Here is a 16,084-nt window from a genome sequence, read left to right as displayed (position 1 = left end):
ATGGTTAGGTCTTACAGCTGAAGGCTAAGTGTAGTGTAAGACATGAGACATCTGAACGTGAGGGCAGAAAAGTTTAATTAAATGAAAGGGATGGCACAGTGGCAGAGACAAGGGAGTGTAGAAAGGATTTTGAGAATTCCGTCCCTTCTTAATTTACAGCTTACTCACCATGTTTCCTTTTGGGCCTGAAGGTCCATCAATACCTGCAATGCCCTGCAGCAAACAACAGAAACACAAGCAGCTTTCAATGGACTTTCATTTTTTTTCTTCCAGAAATGACATACAAAACGTTTCATACGTACAGGTTGTCCAGGGGGACCAGGTGTACCTCTGGGGCCCAGCAGTCCCCGTGGACCCTGAAAGACAAGAAATTCTTATTAACAACTGCCTGACTACTTCTGAACAAGGAGCAGGTCTGGGTAAGTAATGTCATGGGGAGCAAGAAAGATAAGGGAATGGCATCATGGGGGCTGGGGGAGAAGGAAAAAAGGAAAGAAGGAAAGAAAATTACCAATAATAAACTCTCCTGAAGCCTACCAGAGGTCTGAATAGAACATCAGTGGAAGGACAAACTTTGATACAGTCAGTTTTGCTGCTATTTCAGAGAAAGTTACAGAACACTGGTACAGTATCTTCCACTGAGGTTTCATCACTGCTTTGATGTGAAGATCTGACCTGAACTGTAGTATACATTTGTACTCCTATATTTAGAAAACACAGTAGTCTACCACAATTTCTACTACTATTTACTGTGACAAGCAGTGATTTTACTGGTAGTAAAGATCAAATGAATGATTAAAACTTACTAATAATGTTATTATAACTAATGCAAATCATTCTGATAGACATAATGAGGTTTGTTTTTTTCTTACACTTAAACAAAAAAACCATAAACCCCAAGGGATATTCTTCCAGATGGAGGAAGCAAGATTTGCTCTACAGAATAAACTTCTGACTTTACACTATGGAAAATTAATTAATTAATTAATTAATTAACGAGTGTCATCACTCATATCACACTTGCTAAAGTAGGCAGGACAACATCTCCAGTTTCCTTATGTATGATAAAGACACAAGTTGCTAACACTCTGACTGTAGTATTTTCTTGTCACTTAGCAAATAGGCAGCAGTATATCACATGTTTAAGGTAAAAATCCCCTCTCTGAGGCTCGATTTCTTGCCTGCAATGCAGAACTCTGCTCTGCAGTGACAACACCTGCAGAATTCTAACTGACAGCAGGGAACTTCTATATTGGAAAGAAGCATAAAAATATACACTGAAGCACAGTAGTGGAGAAAAAAAAAAACACAAACCAACAAAAAGAAGGGCTTATCTTTGAATAAATAAATGTTTGGAAAATATCTTCAAAACGACAGGGGTTTGAATATGTTCTCATGTATCAAAGTCTGCAGTGACTGATTTTTCAGTAGCTCAAAAGGATAAGAAATTGGCTCTGTGACTACTGGAGTTGTGAATACTTACCTGGATATGCATCTGATCTAATTCTGATTTTGTGAGTGGTGTTTCACCTCCAGCAAAACAGATCATTTGTTTACTTTTCAGGTAATATCAGTATTCTCTACATACACATATATGCACACAAATTTTTATAGCTGGAACCCAGAACAATTAAATAGAAAGAAATCTGAGAACTACATTTATTTATAAAATGGTGTTCTGGTCAGAAACAAACAAAGAAAGCATTGCTTACAGCTTCACCTGGGAGACCTCTTGGTCCAACTTCCCCATCTTCTCCCTATTTTGTATAGAGGAAATACGAGTTTTAGAAAAAAGGTGCAGAAATTATGACTGTATTTCCATTACATGATATTCACTCCCAGTTTTACTGTGAATCTAAAGTAAATAGCATCTTACTCTTGATCCATCTTCACCAGGTAAGCCAGGAGGTCCCTGTGGGCCACGGTCTCCCTGTAGAACAAGAAAAGTTATTAAAATAATACATCTGTGGCTGAAAACAACATAGAACGGGAAAGGAAATGAAAATAAATGTGTTAGCTGCAGCGTGATGTGTCAAAACATGTTAACGTAATGATATTAATCTGTTACAGTACTCAGTAAAGTCTTTTATTACTTTACTACAAAAACAAATGAGCATTATTGAAACAATGAAATATCTGTTTGTAAAATTTTGTTCTGTAACTATTCAATGCCCCAGAACACACAGAAACTGCTGCTCCAAAAGGCAGTCTTAATCTGTACCCATATTTTTCTTCGTCTCTTCCCTTACACAGTCTATTTCTGCTAGGAAAATAAGGAAGGTGTATATGCATCAGGAGTTAATACACCAGTCATAAGGCCCTGGGATACACACAGTGAAATTCAGTGGCTGCCTTTCACAGCCACCCACCCTGGCAGCAGTCATTTAGAGCAATAGGACTGATTTGTCAGAGGTTTTGGAATGCAGCCAGACTTCCACACTTCCCCCTTGAGGCTGGGGCTTTTCAAGTCTCAGTTTGCGAAGCCTCAGTACATTCTGGAGCACACGCTTTTAGGATTTATTTTTCTTTCCCTTCTAAAGAGAACTAGTGTGCTGCATAGCTCTAACACTACTGACGAAGCTCTTTCTAGGCAGCAGGTTTTTAGACTGTGACTTCCTTCTGGCATTGGACAACAACCAAGTATTCATCCTGTTTTCCTTAATTTAATCAGTGCCTCCAAGGAGCATGACCACTGCAGTGGATTATTGCAGAGATATATGGAATCACTCTTCTTCAGTGGCTCCATTCTTCATGCTTTCAACATTTAACTTTCCTAGGGGATTTTAGGTAACTTGGTCTCTTCACCCAGAGTGCTCTTTTATTAAATGTGTTGGGATTGTATTCAATTTCACTTCTCCAAAAGTTGGAATCATTACAGGAAAGAATGAAATTCTATGAACTGCACTTTCAGAGACAAGATTAATTACTACAGCAGTTTTAACATTCTGCTAAGCTTTGAAACCATTCAACGTGTATTTCTAGTACAGTATGGGGTTTTCTGTATGCTAAAAGATGCTACTGAAAGATGACTCACAAGATGCATGATCTGTGTTCTAACTTCCAATTCATATCTAGGTAAAAACTGACTTAAACCTTCAGATGTTGTAAAAGCTCAGCCTCTCGAGGGCTACCTTTCTTGTCAAGGGCAGTCAAAAAGAGATTAGAAGCTTGCATTCAGTGTTCTGGTATTGTCATACCTTCAGAACACAGCTACCCTACCAGCATTCCCAGTTCTTCAGTACTCTAATTCTTATCTTCCAATGTTCTGCCAAAGCCAGTATTTCTTTTTCCTTAGACCTTAACTTCTAATAGATAGTCTCTTGCTTATTTTATACTTGAGAAGGAGTACAGTTCTAGGAAACCTAAACAAAAAATAGAAATTAAGACTGAAAAATAGAAATTAAGTCATAGAAATTAAGACTAAAAGGAATACTACATCATGTGGTCTATTTTCTCTATACTGGAGGCCATCCAGAAATTCCTGCCTGACAACTTGTGTTTGGCAAAAGCATAACCCCAAAGACACAAGAAATTTGCCACTCACAATCCAAATACAACTAATTCTACATCTACTTTAAAGTTAGATTTTTTTCAGCATCAGTTCTTTTGTATCTGAAACACAAACACAATAGAAAAAAGGTATTTATCTTTTCAGTTTTTTCTTCTTTATTGTAAGCCAAAGAGAACTGAATATTTGTATTACATGCTGTTAAGTAGTTATGAGAATGCAGTGATTTTTAAATAGTGAGATGAAAAGATGACAAAAGTCTTTGTTTTCATTAATGTTACAAAATTTAATACAAACTTATTCTTTGATTTCAGTTCTCTTTTATTTATTTAGGAAATATGGAACAAATAAACTAATTAAATATATATATATATATATATATATATATATATATATAACTCTTTATGATACAGAATGTCCTGTGGACGATTCCACCATTAAAGGTTGGAGAGCATACAAGACACACCCTGGCTCTGAATCAATTTCTGCTCAGCCTTAAGAGCTGTAACAAGAACTTAATGTCTTGCCCCCTCTGCTGGTCATATGCTGACGAAGCCAAATTTCAATTCTGTGAAGTGCTGATTACACTTTTTAATAAGAAGGAATGACAGAAAAGGATCAAGATGTTTTCATGACAATAAAAGTTCTTTTTCTACTTCTAAAATAACTCAAGAGAGTATCCTTAGAGGTTATTACAAAGCACTAAGCCACAGACCAGTAGCCAACATTAATGAGACTTTCCAAGAAGAGCAGCAACCATACTACCCCATTGAAGGGTGAGAGCTATAATCATAATCATTCCTTGGTCATCAGTACACATAGGAATACTTGCTTAGTTCTGAAATTCCTACCTTTTCTTTTTTTTTTTTTTTTTTTTTTTTTTTTAAGGATTTACCAGGTTTTACACTCAGTAGAACATATTACTACTATCTGTCTGATGGGTGTAATTTAAAGCAGAAACCCCCTGCTGTGAAGGATGCAACCTCATCCACTCCATTGGCTCCAACAGCTTGTATAGAAGTTGTTTCAAATATTATTTCAAATTTTCACTAATTTATATGATGTGACTCTGATCTGTCATTAACCAGAAGTTGTTGAAATGAACCACACTAAAAAGTTCAGTTTGCAATTCCAATTCTCAAATGCAGTTTTTGAGCAAGCATCCTGTAGGTTAAAAGTTTTCATACTCCTGATACAGAAATTTCATGCTAATTTACTGTGCTACTGTTTCCCTTAACAATCAATATAAATCCAGCAGGCAGATTTCTTCATACCCCCACTCCCCACCCCCCCCAAAAAAAACAACTCCCAAAAAATCAACCATTCTGAAGACATGATCTGAATTCTAAAAAAAATATATTTAAATCAATAATATATATGAACTGTATTCTGCTGATTGATACTACTAAAATATTTTGAGGAATACATTACCAGACAATACAGATATTATTCTGTAGTACTAAATGCTGGCATTCTGTTCCAGCTTTCCTCAGAGTCCTTAGCGCTCTTCTTAGTGAACAGTATGTTATTTCTGTGCCTGTATCGTTATGCTGTTGTATAAATATGCGTGTTTTTCTTACCCTGTTACCTTTGTCACCAGGGAGGCCAGGAAGACCGTCAAATCCTCTGTCACCCTTGCAAAGAAGAAATCAGAGTTTCGATGAATTACTACTTACAATCTGTATTACTCCAAGTAAGTTGCATCTTCTTTCTGTGTTAATTTTGAGTTACGTTACACCTTTTTATTGAATTAAATGTATAGAAGGGAGGGAGCAAAAAGATCAAACTCTCAAAGTTTTCTTCTATGTATAAAAGCTAGAAAATATGCCACACCAGCTTCTTCACTGCACTGTAGGTATGGTGTTTATAAAAAGAAGTCTAAACTGAAATGAAAAGCTTGACTCTAGATGCCCTTTATAGTTGCAAGACTGACTTCTTTACTGCTGATACTCTGCAAATAAAATCTAAGAGGGATATAATCATGCCCAAAGAATCAAGTTATTTCAAGGTCAAGCTACAAACCATTACCATTAATTAGCATGTTTCAAAGACATGATTCATTCTCAACTCTTGCATTTGACCCAGCTATCTGAAACCTCAATATTTTCACATGAGACGAGAATTCTGGTTTGGTCTGGATGGAAACCATGGTGCTTGCTTAAAATCCATCCAGACCATTCCAAGGTCTCATTATTTACCTTTGCACCAGGTTCTCCTGGCATTCCTCTGGCACCATCAGCTCCAGGCCGTCCCTGCAGAAATGCAAAATGGCAAACAGTTGAAAATGTAGTGAAATTAGTAATATTTAAGCCTCTAAATAGCATCTATTTACCCAGAGCAGGATTTATATATAGATGACCTACCCTTTTGCCAGCTTTTCCACTTGGACCAGGGGCACCTTGAACACCACGAGGACCCTGAATTTAAAGAGTACAGCAAAAACCTAGTTAAATATCTCAGCTGAGCAACAGGTTTGGCTTTTTTATACTGAGAGGTGACTTTTCTTTTTCCCCCCAGGAGATGACAGATTATAGTTCTCAAACACTGTTTTGTGTTACTAGAATGCGATCATCGAATCTGGCTTAACTCTGTTTTAACATAGTTTTCATGAGATGACACTATACATGGCACAACTGGCCCCTTTACCTAAAAGCTTGTTATATTCTTTTGATGACTTTGAAGATCCCAACCCTGTAATTTGAGAATTCTTGTTCCTGTCATACTCAAATTATTTTAGGCACATAATAATTATTTGATGAAAACTGAAGAGTTCTTATTTCAAATTACCAATTCATATGCAAACTGGAGTTGTGCTGGGAAATAGCTCACACGCTGATTTAGCTTAGTAGAGCAGAGTTTTAACTAGAGGAGGATCAAATTACTTTGGACTGAAAAATCTGATTGCACTGTTCAGACACGTAACTGCCACTGTAGGTTGAGTGGGTGTATGCTTCTGTAAATGTATTCTTATCACCCATCCAAATGTGTCTTCCTTGCATGGAAATAACAGTGATGAAAGGACTAGCATCCAAAAATATTGATTAAAAAGGGAAACAATGCTAAACATGTAAGTAAGCAAACTAGAAGACTGACCAGTTGTTCACGATTGTTCAGTTACTTTATTCTTTGTTCAATTACGATTGTTCAATTACTTTATTCTGAAAATATCCATGTTCAGTTATAAGACAGGTTCTTAATAATGTAACTGATCTATGACACCACTTGGAATATGGCAAACTATTGTTCCAAAGATACATATCATGATTTCTTTAAGAACCCCCTATTATTTTAAGTTTAAGCGAAAAGATTTCAGTACTCTTTTACATCACCACAGGACTGATATAATAGTAAAATGAGAATAAAAGCATGCACTGATTGCTATGATTGCTGAGACCCCTTCTTGCTATGTCATTGAGCTCTTATTGAAAATATTCCTGTTTAGTAAATAGAACCCCTCACCTTATGAGACCTGATGAGACCACAGCCCAAGACCAATATGCATGCAGATTGACATTTAATTACTGAGCAGAGATAAAAGTGATGACATTCCACAAGCTATAATTTTTCTTTCTTTTGTAAAGGCATATGCACTTTTATATTCAAAATGAAAAATCAAGCTAACACATTTAATTAAGACTGTATTTTAAAAGCTATTTTTTGACAACTGCATGTGGAAAGCACATCGTTAACCACTTTCTTTGAAGAGATATAAATGCATTTTTGTGAGGACAAGCAAGTTAAACATAACAAGCAATATTATTGTACCTGAGGACCTGGTTCACCACTTTCTCCCTTAGCACCTGCTGCTCCAGGTCCTCCCTTGATGAAAAAAAAAAAGCAAAATATTGTTTGAATACAGAACTTTAAGTTACTAAGTTATTTTTCTATTCCCACGTATTTACAGGGGAGAAAAGAAACAAACAATCTATTCATTATGTGTGAATTCACCCTTTGAATCTGAAGGTATAACCCAATGCACATTGTATAGACCCTGGGCCTATTGGTCAAAAATCTTTCTCTTACAAAAGAAAAATTCCCTAGATTTGAATAAAATCAAAAGTGTTCAATTCAAAGATCACTAACTGATGCAATCTTACCATAACCTATAGTGATATTTTAATAAAAATATTTCTGCATCTGCCATGAAAAAAAGCATTTATTTTATATTTTTATTGCAATTAAATTATACAGATCTTCAGTTTTACCTACAAAGACCCCAAAAGAATCTGAGGCAAAATTAGTGGACTTCATAGTGGTCTCAAAGTCTGAGACTTTGACATAGTCTGAGACATGCTGACATAGAATACAAGCTAAGGGAAGGTACATATTTAAGTACTACTATGGGTAAAATTTTTTTGGCATTTCTGACCTCTGAAACAGGTCACAACCAAATTAAGGTATTCAACACAAAGTGAATCTTTCAGACCTTGGAAGACTGATCCTCCTCCCATGTTTACCGTAGTGACCACTCAAAGTAAGAAGTTTTCTCAAGGCTTAGCTTAGTGCTGGATCTAGCATCTTGGAATGGAAAAAGTCACAACAACATTGCAAGTACTGAATTAAATTCTAAGCAAATCCAAAATTCTATCTCTGGTAATGGCAGTGGAAAGAACAGTAATGATAGATGGCAACTGTTGTAAACTCTGCTTTTAATTAACATTGGTAAGCAGAAATTTATTTTGCATTCTATGCTAAACAAGTATGTGAACTCCACACTCAGTTGAAGCTAGACTGGGGCTACAAGAATACTATGTTCAAGATTTTTAATGAATTATGTGCTTGTCTGTATCTCATTGGCTACTAAATTAACACAGCACAGTTCATATTAAGATGAAGAGATCCAATTATTTTATTAATTTAAATAATCTGAGCACATAAATACACCAATAATCTGTAGTTGCTTCTGGAACTAAAAATGTTGGCCTAAAATGTTGCCAGATTAAATCCAGCCTAAAATGTTGCCAGATTAAAGAGTTGGATTTCCAGAGCCTCCTGGTGGCTTAATAGAAAAACATCTATTAATGTTATTCAGTTAAATTTTGTAAACAGAAATACAGAATGACTTTGAAAATGTACCTGGCATGAAATATAACTAAAGGTATATAGCCCACAGTCAACAAAACACTTTATTTACAAACTAATTCCATGCTTAAAGTTCCATAACTACTTTGTCTGTATAGACTAAATGTTATCCTGCAGGTCTCCTGATCTAAATACACTGTTGAAAATAGTATATTAGTTATCTAAATAAGCTCAACATGTCTGGCTTTGTAATTGTAACATATCTAATTGCCATCAATCAGAAGACTGTGACAAATTTATGCACTTGTTTGCAGCAATTCATTTTGGATGAATGACGCTAGAAAAGAATTACTCTTGCATTGGTCTGCTTAAAAACACAACCAAAGTCTACTAATATTCATTTCTGGGGACTGAGTGAGTTTTTCATGGGATATTTAGCTATGATTTATCTGTAACCAGGTTCATGAGATTTGGAGCACAGAATAAAGTGGAACAGGTATACTGGTACATTTTGAAGATGAGCAAAGCACTGTCGAACCAACCCAGAACACAATTTAGAGAAATTTTAGTTACATGTAGCTTTCAAACGTCACTGAAGGGAATGTTATGCTTTTAGGATCAGATAAAAACAAGACTGAGACTTTTACTTATTATCCTTAAAATATTCCTACAGCAGCCCTCACCCCAGGTTTTCTTTGCTAGTAAGAGTACTGATTGGAGAAATAGCAGGAAGAGCTATTAAGGTAGATCTTCAGTTGTACTGCGCTGCTGTAACAGTACACAATGCAAGACTGTACTCCTGCTGTTTGTCCATCTGCCCCTCCTGTTTCCAAACTAACAGTTTAACTCGGACAGTGAATGCTGAGGGGAGTAGGGCTTAAAGAAATGAAAGAGAAGGCTAGATTGAAAGGACTTGATTGTTGACTGTTCAGCAATGAGCTGGTGCAGAAGCTCTGCATTTAAGAAAGAAAAAATAGCAAAAGAAGGGAAAAGAACCATATTTCCTACACTGTGATGCCACAACTTCAGAAGACCAAATCTCTACAAGAGGGAAGAAGGGAAGGAAACTAATTAAGAGGAAATTATTATTGCATTCTGGTGAAAATTAGAGAGCCTCAAACTTCTATTGCATTTTTGTGCATATGTTACTACAATTGTAACTGACACATAATTGGTATAACTTTTTCTTTACACAATATGCCATATGCAAACTTATTTTATCCTTTTCTCTTGGTTCCTCAGTGTTCATTTGTTTTAATTTCTCAATAGCACAATTGTGTTCTTGTCCATTTTACAGCTAGAAGTTTGTCTGGTGTAATGGAAAATGCTAACATTGCACTTTGTGTCAATCATCATCACGACAATAGAAATAAAAATTACAGCAGACATAGATCAATTTAAGGAAGCCAAATATTTTTCAGCCTAGCTGTGCCACCAAAACAGACAAATTAAGTTTCCAAAATTAAAAGACTTTTAAAAACAGATGTTATACAATCTGTAAAAGAGAACTTCACTCCATGTCAGAAGATAAATATAATCACCTGGGAGATCTCAGAAAAGACTTCTTTTCTAAAATGCTTATGATTTTGGCTGCAGCATTGATTTAATACTACAGATGCTCTATAATAGCTTTTAAAAGAAGTTAAATGCTAAATAACACCATTAAGTAGACTGCTGTGTCTGAAATATCCATCTTCTAAAAGAGGAAATTGCAATTGGCAGATAAATCAGGTGATTTTGGCTTGCTCAACTTTCAGTCTGTTTTTGTACTTTTATTGGACATTGATTGCTCTTTTAAAGTCTCTATAGGCATTACAGTAGCAAACCTGTTTGTGACCAAAAAGCTGTTTTACATATCCTTAGAAAAACTGTTGTTTGCATTCTGTGTATAGTCTTAAAAAATACAAGCTTTCAAAATATCCCACGGGGTCATTTCCCAGATCATTTGATATTAGCAGTACAGGCCAAATTCAGGTCTTAAGTAAAAAAATGCAACAATTATTTTAGAAATCTATGTTATTTTTGATTGCCTATATAATGTATCGTAAGAAATTTCCAGATCCAGCCTAACAGTGAGCCACAGCCCTTCTACACACACTTGCTTTAGTACATTCTTCTGTAGCTTTTCATTTTTGCTACGAAAACTTTGTAAATTTGTAAAAAAAAAAAAAAAAAGAAAAAAAAAAAAGAGAGATTACTGACTGCAGATATGCAGTTATTTATGTAAGACTGTTTGGTAGTGTAAGTCCAGCAGTGTCCAAACATTCGAAAATCTACATTAAACACTCATTTAGTATTCAGGCTGCATTGTAATCTTTGAATAACAATAAAAACTGAGACCTTAATTATATAGCTTTTTTTTCAAATAAAATAAGAACATGTGCAGAGGTGCAGGCAGCGCCAGAATGAGATCAATGAACTTTTATTAGAGTGTTCTTAGATTCATGCCTCTGTTTTGCTTACATACCACAGGACCTGGTCTTCCAGTGAGTCCCATGGGACCAGGTGGTCCTCTCATTGCAATCTGAGAAAACAAACAGAACAAGGCATCAGATGCCAAGAAAAAGCTGCTAGCCCAGCATACAAATTCTATACTGACTCAATGTCATAATGCACTAGCAAACAGGCCTCATCGTTCACTCAGTTATGAGTGTGTTCTGTCATAAGGATATCTGCTGTCATGAAATGATGCTTAGAGCTCTTTAGTTCACACTCTGAATGTCATAAAATGGAAATTCATTCAGAATTATACTCTTGTGGCAGTTCTATTTGCAGGCTCCTTGTGCTTACCCTTGCTTGCTGAAGAATAGCTTGTGCTTGAGCTTCCTGAGCTGAGATTGTTGGGCCCTTCTCACCATCTCCCCCAAAGCGGAACTACAGGTATCAAAACAAGAAATGAAATTTATAAATATGGAGTTTATAAAATGAAAACCATACTTATCATTCACTGCAGCCGTATAAACCACTTTGAAGATGCTGAATCTCAGTATTTGGTTCATTTCATTAACTTCAGTAGGCTGCTGCACTGGGGACTAGGGTCACTGGATCTAGTATATATATTAAGAGTTTAGAACTGAAGAACAAAACTAATTGCTTAAATGAAAATATTTTGTTTATTGTATTTTTTAAAAGTTGAAGCATGTATCAAAGTTAATTAACTTTCAGTGCACTTTAGCTATCTACAGAAAAATTAAATTTAATTAAGTTAAATTAAATTTAACAGCAACACTATCCAGAGTAATAAAACTATATCACCTCATTGCAGCTGGAACTAGGCTTGGAGGATACCATTTTCTCCACTGAATATTTAGAAAATGCAGTAGAATAGCAGCATATTTCAAATAGTCAGCAAAGATCAACCTGGGACACAGATTCAGTAGCAATATGATGTCCAGAAAATAAGATGGTAAATGAAAATGGTAAAGAAGTCTGGATGTTAATTAAACTACTAGGACAGAATTCTGGACAGCTGAAGCCAATTAACAAATACTTCCTGAGAAACTTCTCTTTTGACTTGGAAAACCACTTGAGCTCAGACAGATTAATGTCTTAAACAAAGGCTTGTGCTATTTTATAAATTGACTGATAGGTAAAGTATTAGTCCACACTTACTACTTTTAATGGAACACGGTGGTAAATTACGTGCTTTTTTCACAGGAATTATGCTTGGAAGAATGACTTGGGAATAACACTCGAGTGGCATTTTTTCACCAACTAATTATTGGGGGTTAAACATTTCTGTTATACAGCCAGCTGTGATAACAAAACACTAGTGCAAGCATGAGATAAAAAACATAGCTTACTTTAATAGTCTTTCATCGATTGTTTCTTAAATCATACTTTCCTCATTGATACTAATGAAGTCTTGCCTCCTGGAACAGAACTGCAGCAACTACAGCTCTGAGCCTTTTTACAAAGATAATCTCACAGAAAACATTTCCCTTTCCTTTACAATTGTTTTATTATTACTCTGGTATGTTATTACTCATCAAATCTTTCAAATATACACACTCTGGAATAATAACTTCCATGCACACAGTACACTTCATACTAAAAAGCTGCAAGACACTTTTGAGAGCTTTGAGCTTGTCCCTCCACCTGCTAAAACAGATGGTGTTTTGCTTTGATTCCAGTGGGAGCAGAGCTGGCTATGTGCATCTATTTCTAATCAAAGGATGCTCTGACTTTTCAAAGAGGACAGTGAAGTCCAATTTTAGGCACAGAATGTTTAAAACTCTCCAAGTGAAGGAGTTTTGAAAGCACACATGCCTGCCTTTGTGCAACAGCAAATTCCTTGTGTTAGAAATATGTTTCAGATAATAGCCACTGTTGAAGTAATGAGGATCATTTTAGTATATGCAATATAGTCACATAGGTTCTGAACAAGCAATCATGCAGGAGCTAATGCCTATTACTATTATTTTGTCTGAAATGAAAAACCAACAAATTATCTTCAAATGATTAAACCGTATGAGAGACTCTATCATCTCTCATTCCGAAGACAAAATCAGTTGCAAAAGTAAGTACCTTTACATTTATTGAAACACTGTCTTTTTGGAGTCTGACTACCCTAGAACCATAATACAACTTACCGGCAGCATTAACATGGTACCTGGGGGACCTGCTAAACCATCTGCACCAGGGAGACCAGGACGACCAGGTGGACCCTGGGAAAACACAACAATGACAGAAAAAGGGATGAGAATAAATGAACAGTTATTTAAAGAAAACCTTTTGAGTTTCTTATGCTAGCATTCATAATGAGGAACTTTGGGAATGTTATTGTAGTAGTTAAAGAAGTAGGCTTGGGGAAAACATTCAGCAATAGGAAAAGAAAGCTATTTTCGCTAATTACCTCACGAATTGTTTTTAAAATGATGTGAGGAGAACCTAGATTTCATAGGTTAGTCTGAGTTGTGTTCCAGTGTTTATTTTATCTGATACGTAGAAAACTAACACTGCTAATTTTCTTTAAAAATTTTTGAGTAGATTTAATTTTGAATGGCTACATAAGTCTAATAGTTATGACTTGAAATCCATTTTCATGAATTCCCTCTTCTCTCCACATTTAATAAGAGCTCTTTTGCATAAGAGTAAGAAGTATACCAGCGTGTATACAGTTCTTATGGTTACAAAACAGGCAATGCTATACTGATTATTATCGCTGTTGTGACAGCTGATTTATCGAATTGCATCTTTCCTCCCAGCAGTTTGCAGGCTGCAGTTTTACTAGATGAAGCTGTCAAGGACACGAAGGACCAGCATTATGAGTGCTCATTTGCATACTATGTGTTTAAGAAAGAAAGTATACTTTCACCAGAATGACTCTGTGGGGCTGCAATGACAGATCAACAAACATCAAACAGACTTAAGTGATTCCTTTTGGCACTCAAGAGTTGAAGAAAACAATGGGAAAGCTGATCCTAAAAAATGTGGTCTTTTTTCCTCTCTCAGGGAATTAAGATCAATAATCTGATATTTTTAGCTCTTTCTCCAAAAAAAATCAGGAACATCATAGAACAAATCCCTATTCATGGCATACTATAGGTAGATTGTAAATAGGGAATTATTGTCAATTTAAAAGTATTGAATAACATGATGTCATAATTAGAAAGAAGCATTATATATCTGGGTATTTCAGGGCAGCATTTTATTTGAGTGAAATTAATTAATGCAGCGGTAAGAGCATAAGTGGCCTTCTACAGAAGCGTATGTTCATTCATTTCTCAATTATCTTATACCCAATAATGGGATTAGAATGACAGAATAACTTATTATAATTGCTGAAGTACCATAGGCATTTTTTACTTAAACAATGTTCCTTTCCTGGAGAGGCAATGTTACTTTTCTACCTTTTTTAACCTAAGATGAAAACTAGTCAGAATAGTTATAGAAAGAGCTACAGCCTTTATTCATGTACGCTAATTGCTCTATAAGAAAAAAAAGACATGTGCTCACACATATTTTGAAGTCAGGCACATTACTTCACTGGGTTTGAATCTGAAAGCAGAATCTAGGTGCAAACATATGCATTGTTCTAGTAGGTTTGTCAACTAATTCCTACAATTATCTCTTTGTATAATATACCTTTTTGAATACAAAAAATGTAGAGTATTATGTGGATTTATTTCATTTTAATGTGTTAAAATTCCAACTGTATCAATTTAGATTCCAAAATACAGTTAATTTACAGGGAAGAAATGTGGAATTAGTCTATATGCTATTATCAATGTGAAGTATTGTTGGGATGTTACTACGATCTATTTATTGAGGGAAATGCATCTTCATAGCACCTCACGCTCACAAATGCTATGGAACAATGACATTGTCTTTCTCTGCATCTCTACAGTTTATGGCTGAGGTCATATTGGCTCTTTTCAAGATCCATACAAGATATTTTAATCTACTGCTTTTTAATATTTAAAATTATTTATATCAAAACATACACAGACACACAGGCAAACTGGAACTTGATTCTTTTTCACTTTCATATAGAAGACATTTCTACCATTAATTAAATCTTTATCCAGTTTTTCAATTGATGTACTGAGCTGAGTAAATCAGCCTCACTTCCATTGAATTTTCTTAAGCTGTTTTTCAGATCAGGGCCTAACACACTTGCTCTTGTATAATTAATACAAGACATACCATGAATACCAGGCTAATCTGTATGTTGACTTACCCTTTCACCAGGGTCACCTGGAGGACCAACAGGACCTTGTAAGCCTGGGGGACCTGTAAGACCCTATGGAAAATGAATGACAAATTATTACGTTGAATGATGGCTCACAGCACATTTTTGAATTTTTATTTTTATTTTTTTTCCCTGGAAAGTTAAGTTGAATACATATTTTGAGAAAACTGCATATATTAATGCAAAAATTTTTTTCTTATGAAGATTTGTAGTTAATACTTGAAAGTATTTGATTTTCACATGCACTCAGCTTGCAGCATGTTCTCACTGAAAATGCTGGACATGAACCTTATTTACTTCCTTCTTAAAATACTAAGTCCAATACATCCCCTGAGAACTATGATAGCATCAATTTTGTATTAACTCATGAATACCAAAGCACAATGGCTATAAAAAGAAATTGTAATTAATCTACATACAGCTGGTCCTCTTGGTCCCGGCGGTCCTTCAATGAGCATACCCTGTTTTGGGAAGGAAAAAAGACACTAACTGGTCACATCTTGGACAAAGATTTAATAATTTTTTCAAGCTGAGCTACTAAAACTAGTATTTCTTAGTTTTATGACAAACTTTTCTTAGGATCTTCTCTCCACATATTGTAATAACATAGAATTCTGGCGAATAAGTTTATGGGATGTCTTACTTTTTGTCCTACAATTTTTCAACTAAAAAAAAACTAACTAACAAAATAAATACACTTTAAATTCAGCTGCTATATGATGTTTTAAATCTATTTTGATTTATTTTTTAGGAATTACACTGAGATCTTCACAGATCATTTACTAGAATTAGAATCTGAATTGTTCTGTTACTTAAAAATTAGAAATACTTATAGGCTACAGGGATATTGTAGTACTAGA

At 35.2% G+C, this 16,084-nt stretch overlaps 1 protein-coding gene across 5 annotated transcripts in view; it reads right to left on the bottom strand.

Annotated features, from left to right (window-relative positions):
* The window catches only part of COL11A1 (collagen type XI alpha 1 chain), a 121,798-nt gene that overhangs the window by 62,923 nt on the left and 42,791 nt on the right, over nucleotides 1-16,084 (bottom strand). For all 5 annotated transcript variants that reach the window (XM_015869907.2, XM_015869908.2, XM_015869905.2 and 2 more), the window contains 13 exons: nucleotides 15,644-15,685; nucleotides 15,213-15,275; nucleotides 13,123-13,197; nucleotides 11,321-11,404; nucleotides 10,998-11,054; nucleotides 7,274-7,327; nucleotides 5,872-5,925; nucleotides 5,707-5,760; nucleotides 5,089-5,142; nucleotides 1,877-1,930; nucleotides 1,713-1,757; nucleotides 303-356; nucleotides 169-213 (listed from right to left, as the gene is read on the bottom strand). In XM_015869907.2, the coding sequence (XP_015725393.1) occupies nucleotides 169-213; nucleotides 303-356; nucleotides 1,713-1,757; nucleotides 1,877-1,930; nucleotides 5,089-5,142; nucleotides 5,707-5,760; nucleotides 5,872-5,925; nucleotides 7,274-7,327; nucleotides 10,998-11,054; nucleotides 11,321-11,404; nucleotides 13,123-13,197; nucleotides 15,213-15,275; nucleotides 15,644-15,685 (735 nt within the window). The remainder of the gene's footprint in view (nucleotides 1-168; nucleotides 214-302; nucleotides 357-1,712; nucleotides 1,758-1,876; nucleotides 1,931-5,088; nucleotides 5,143-5,706; nucleotides 5,761-5,871; nucleotides 5,926-7,273; nucleotides 7,328-10,997; nucleotides 11,055-11,320; nucleotides 11,405-13,122; nucleotides 13,198-15,212; nucleotides 15,276-15,643; nucleotides 15,686-16,084) is intronic.

Source organism: Coturnix japonica, chromosome 8, assembly GCF_001577835.2.
Source record: "Coturnix japonica isolate 7356 chromosome 8, Coturnix japonica 2.1, whole genome shotgun sequence".
NCBI lineage: Eukaryota > Metazoa > Chordata > Aves > Galliformes > Phasianidae > Coturnix > Coturnix japonica.
The sequence above is the reverse complement of the archived record's forward strand: the minus strand, read 5'-3'. Positions and strand labels throughout refer to the sequence as shown.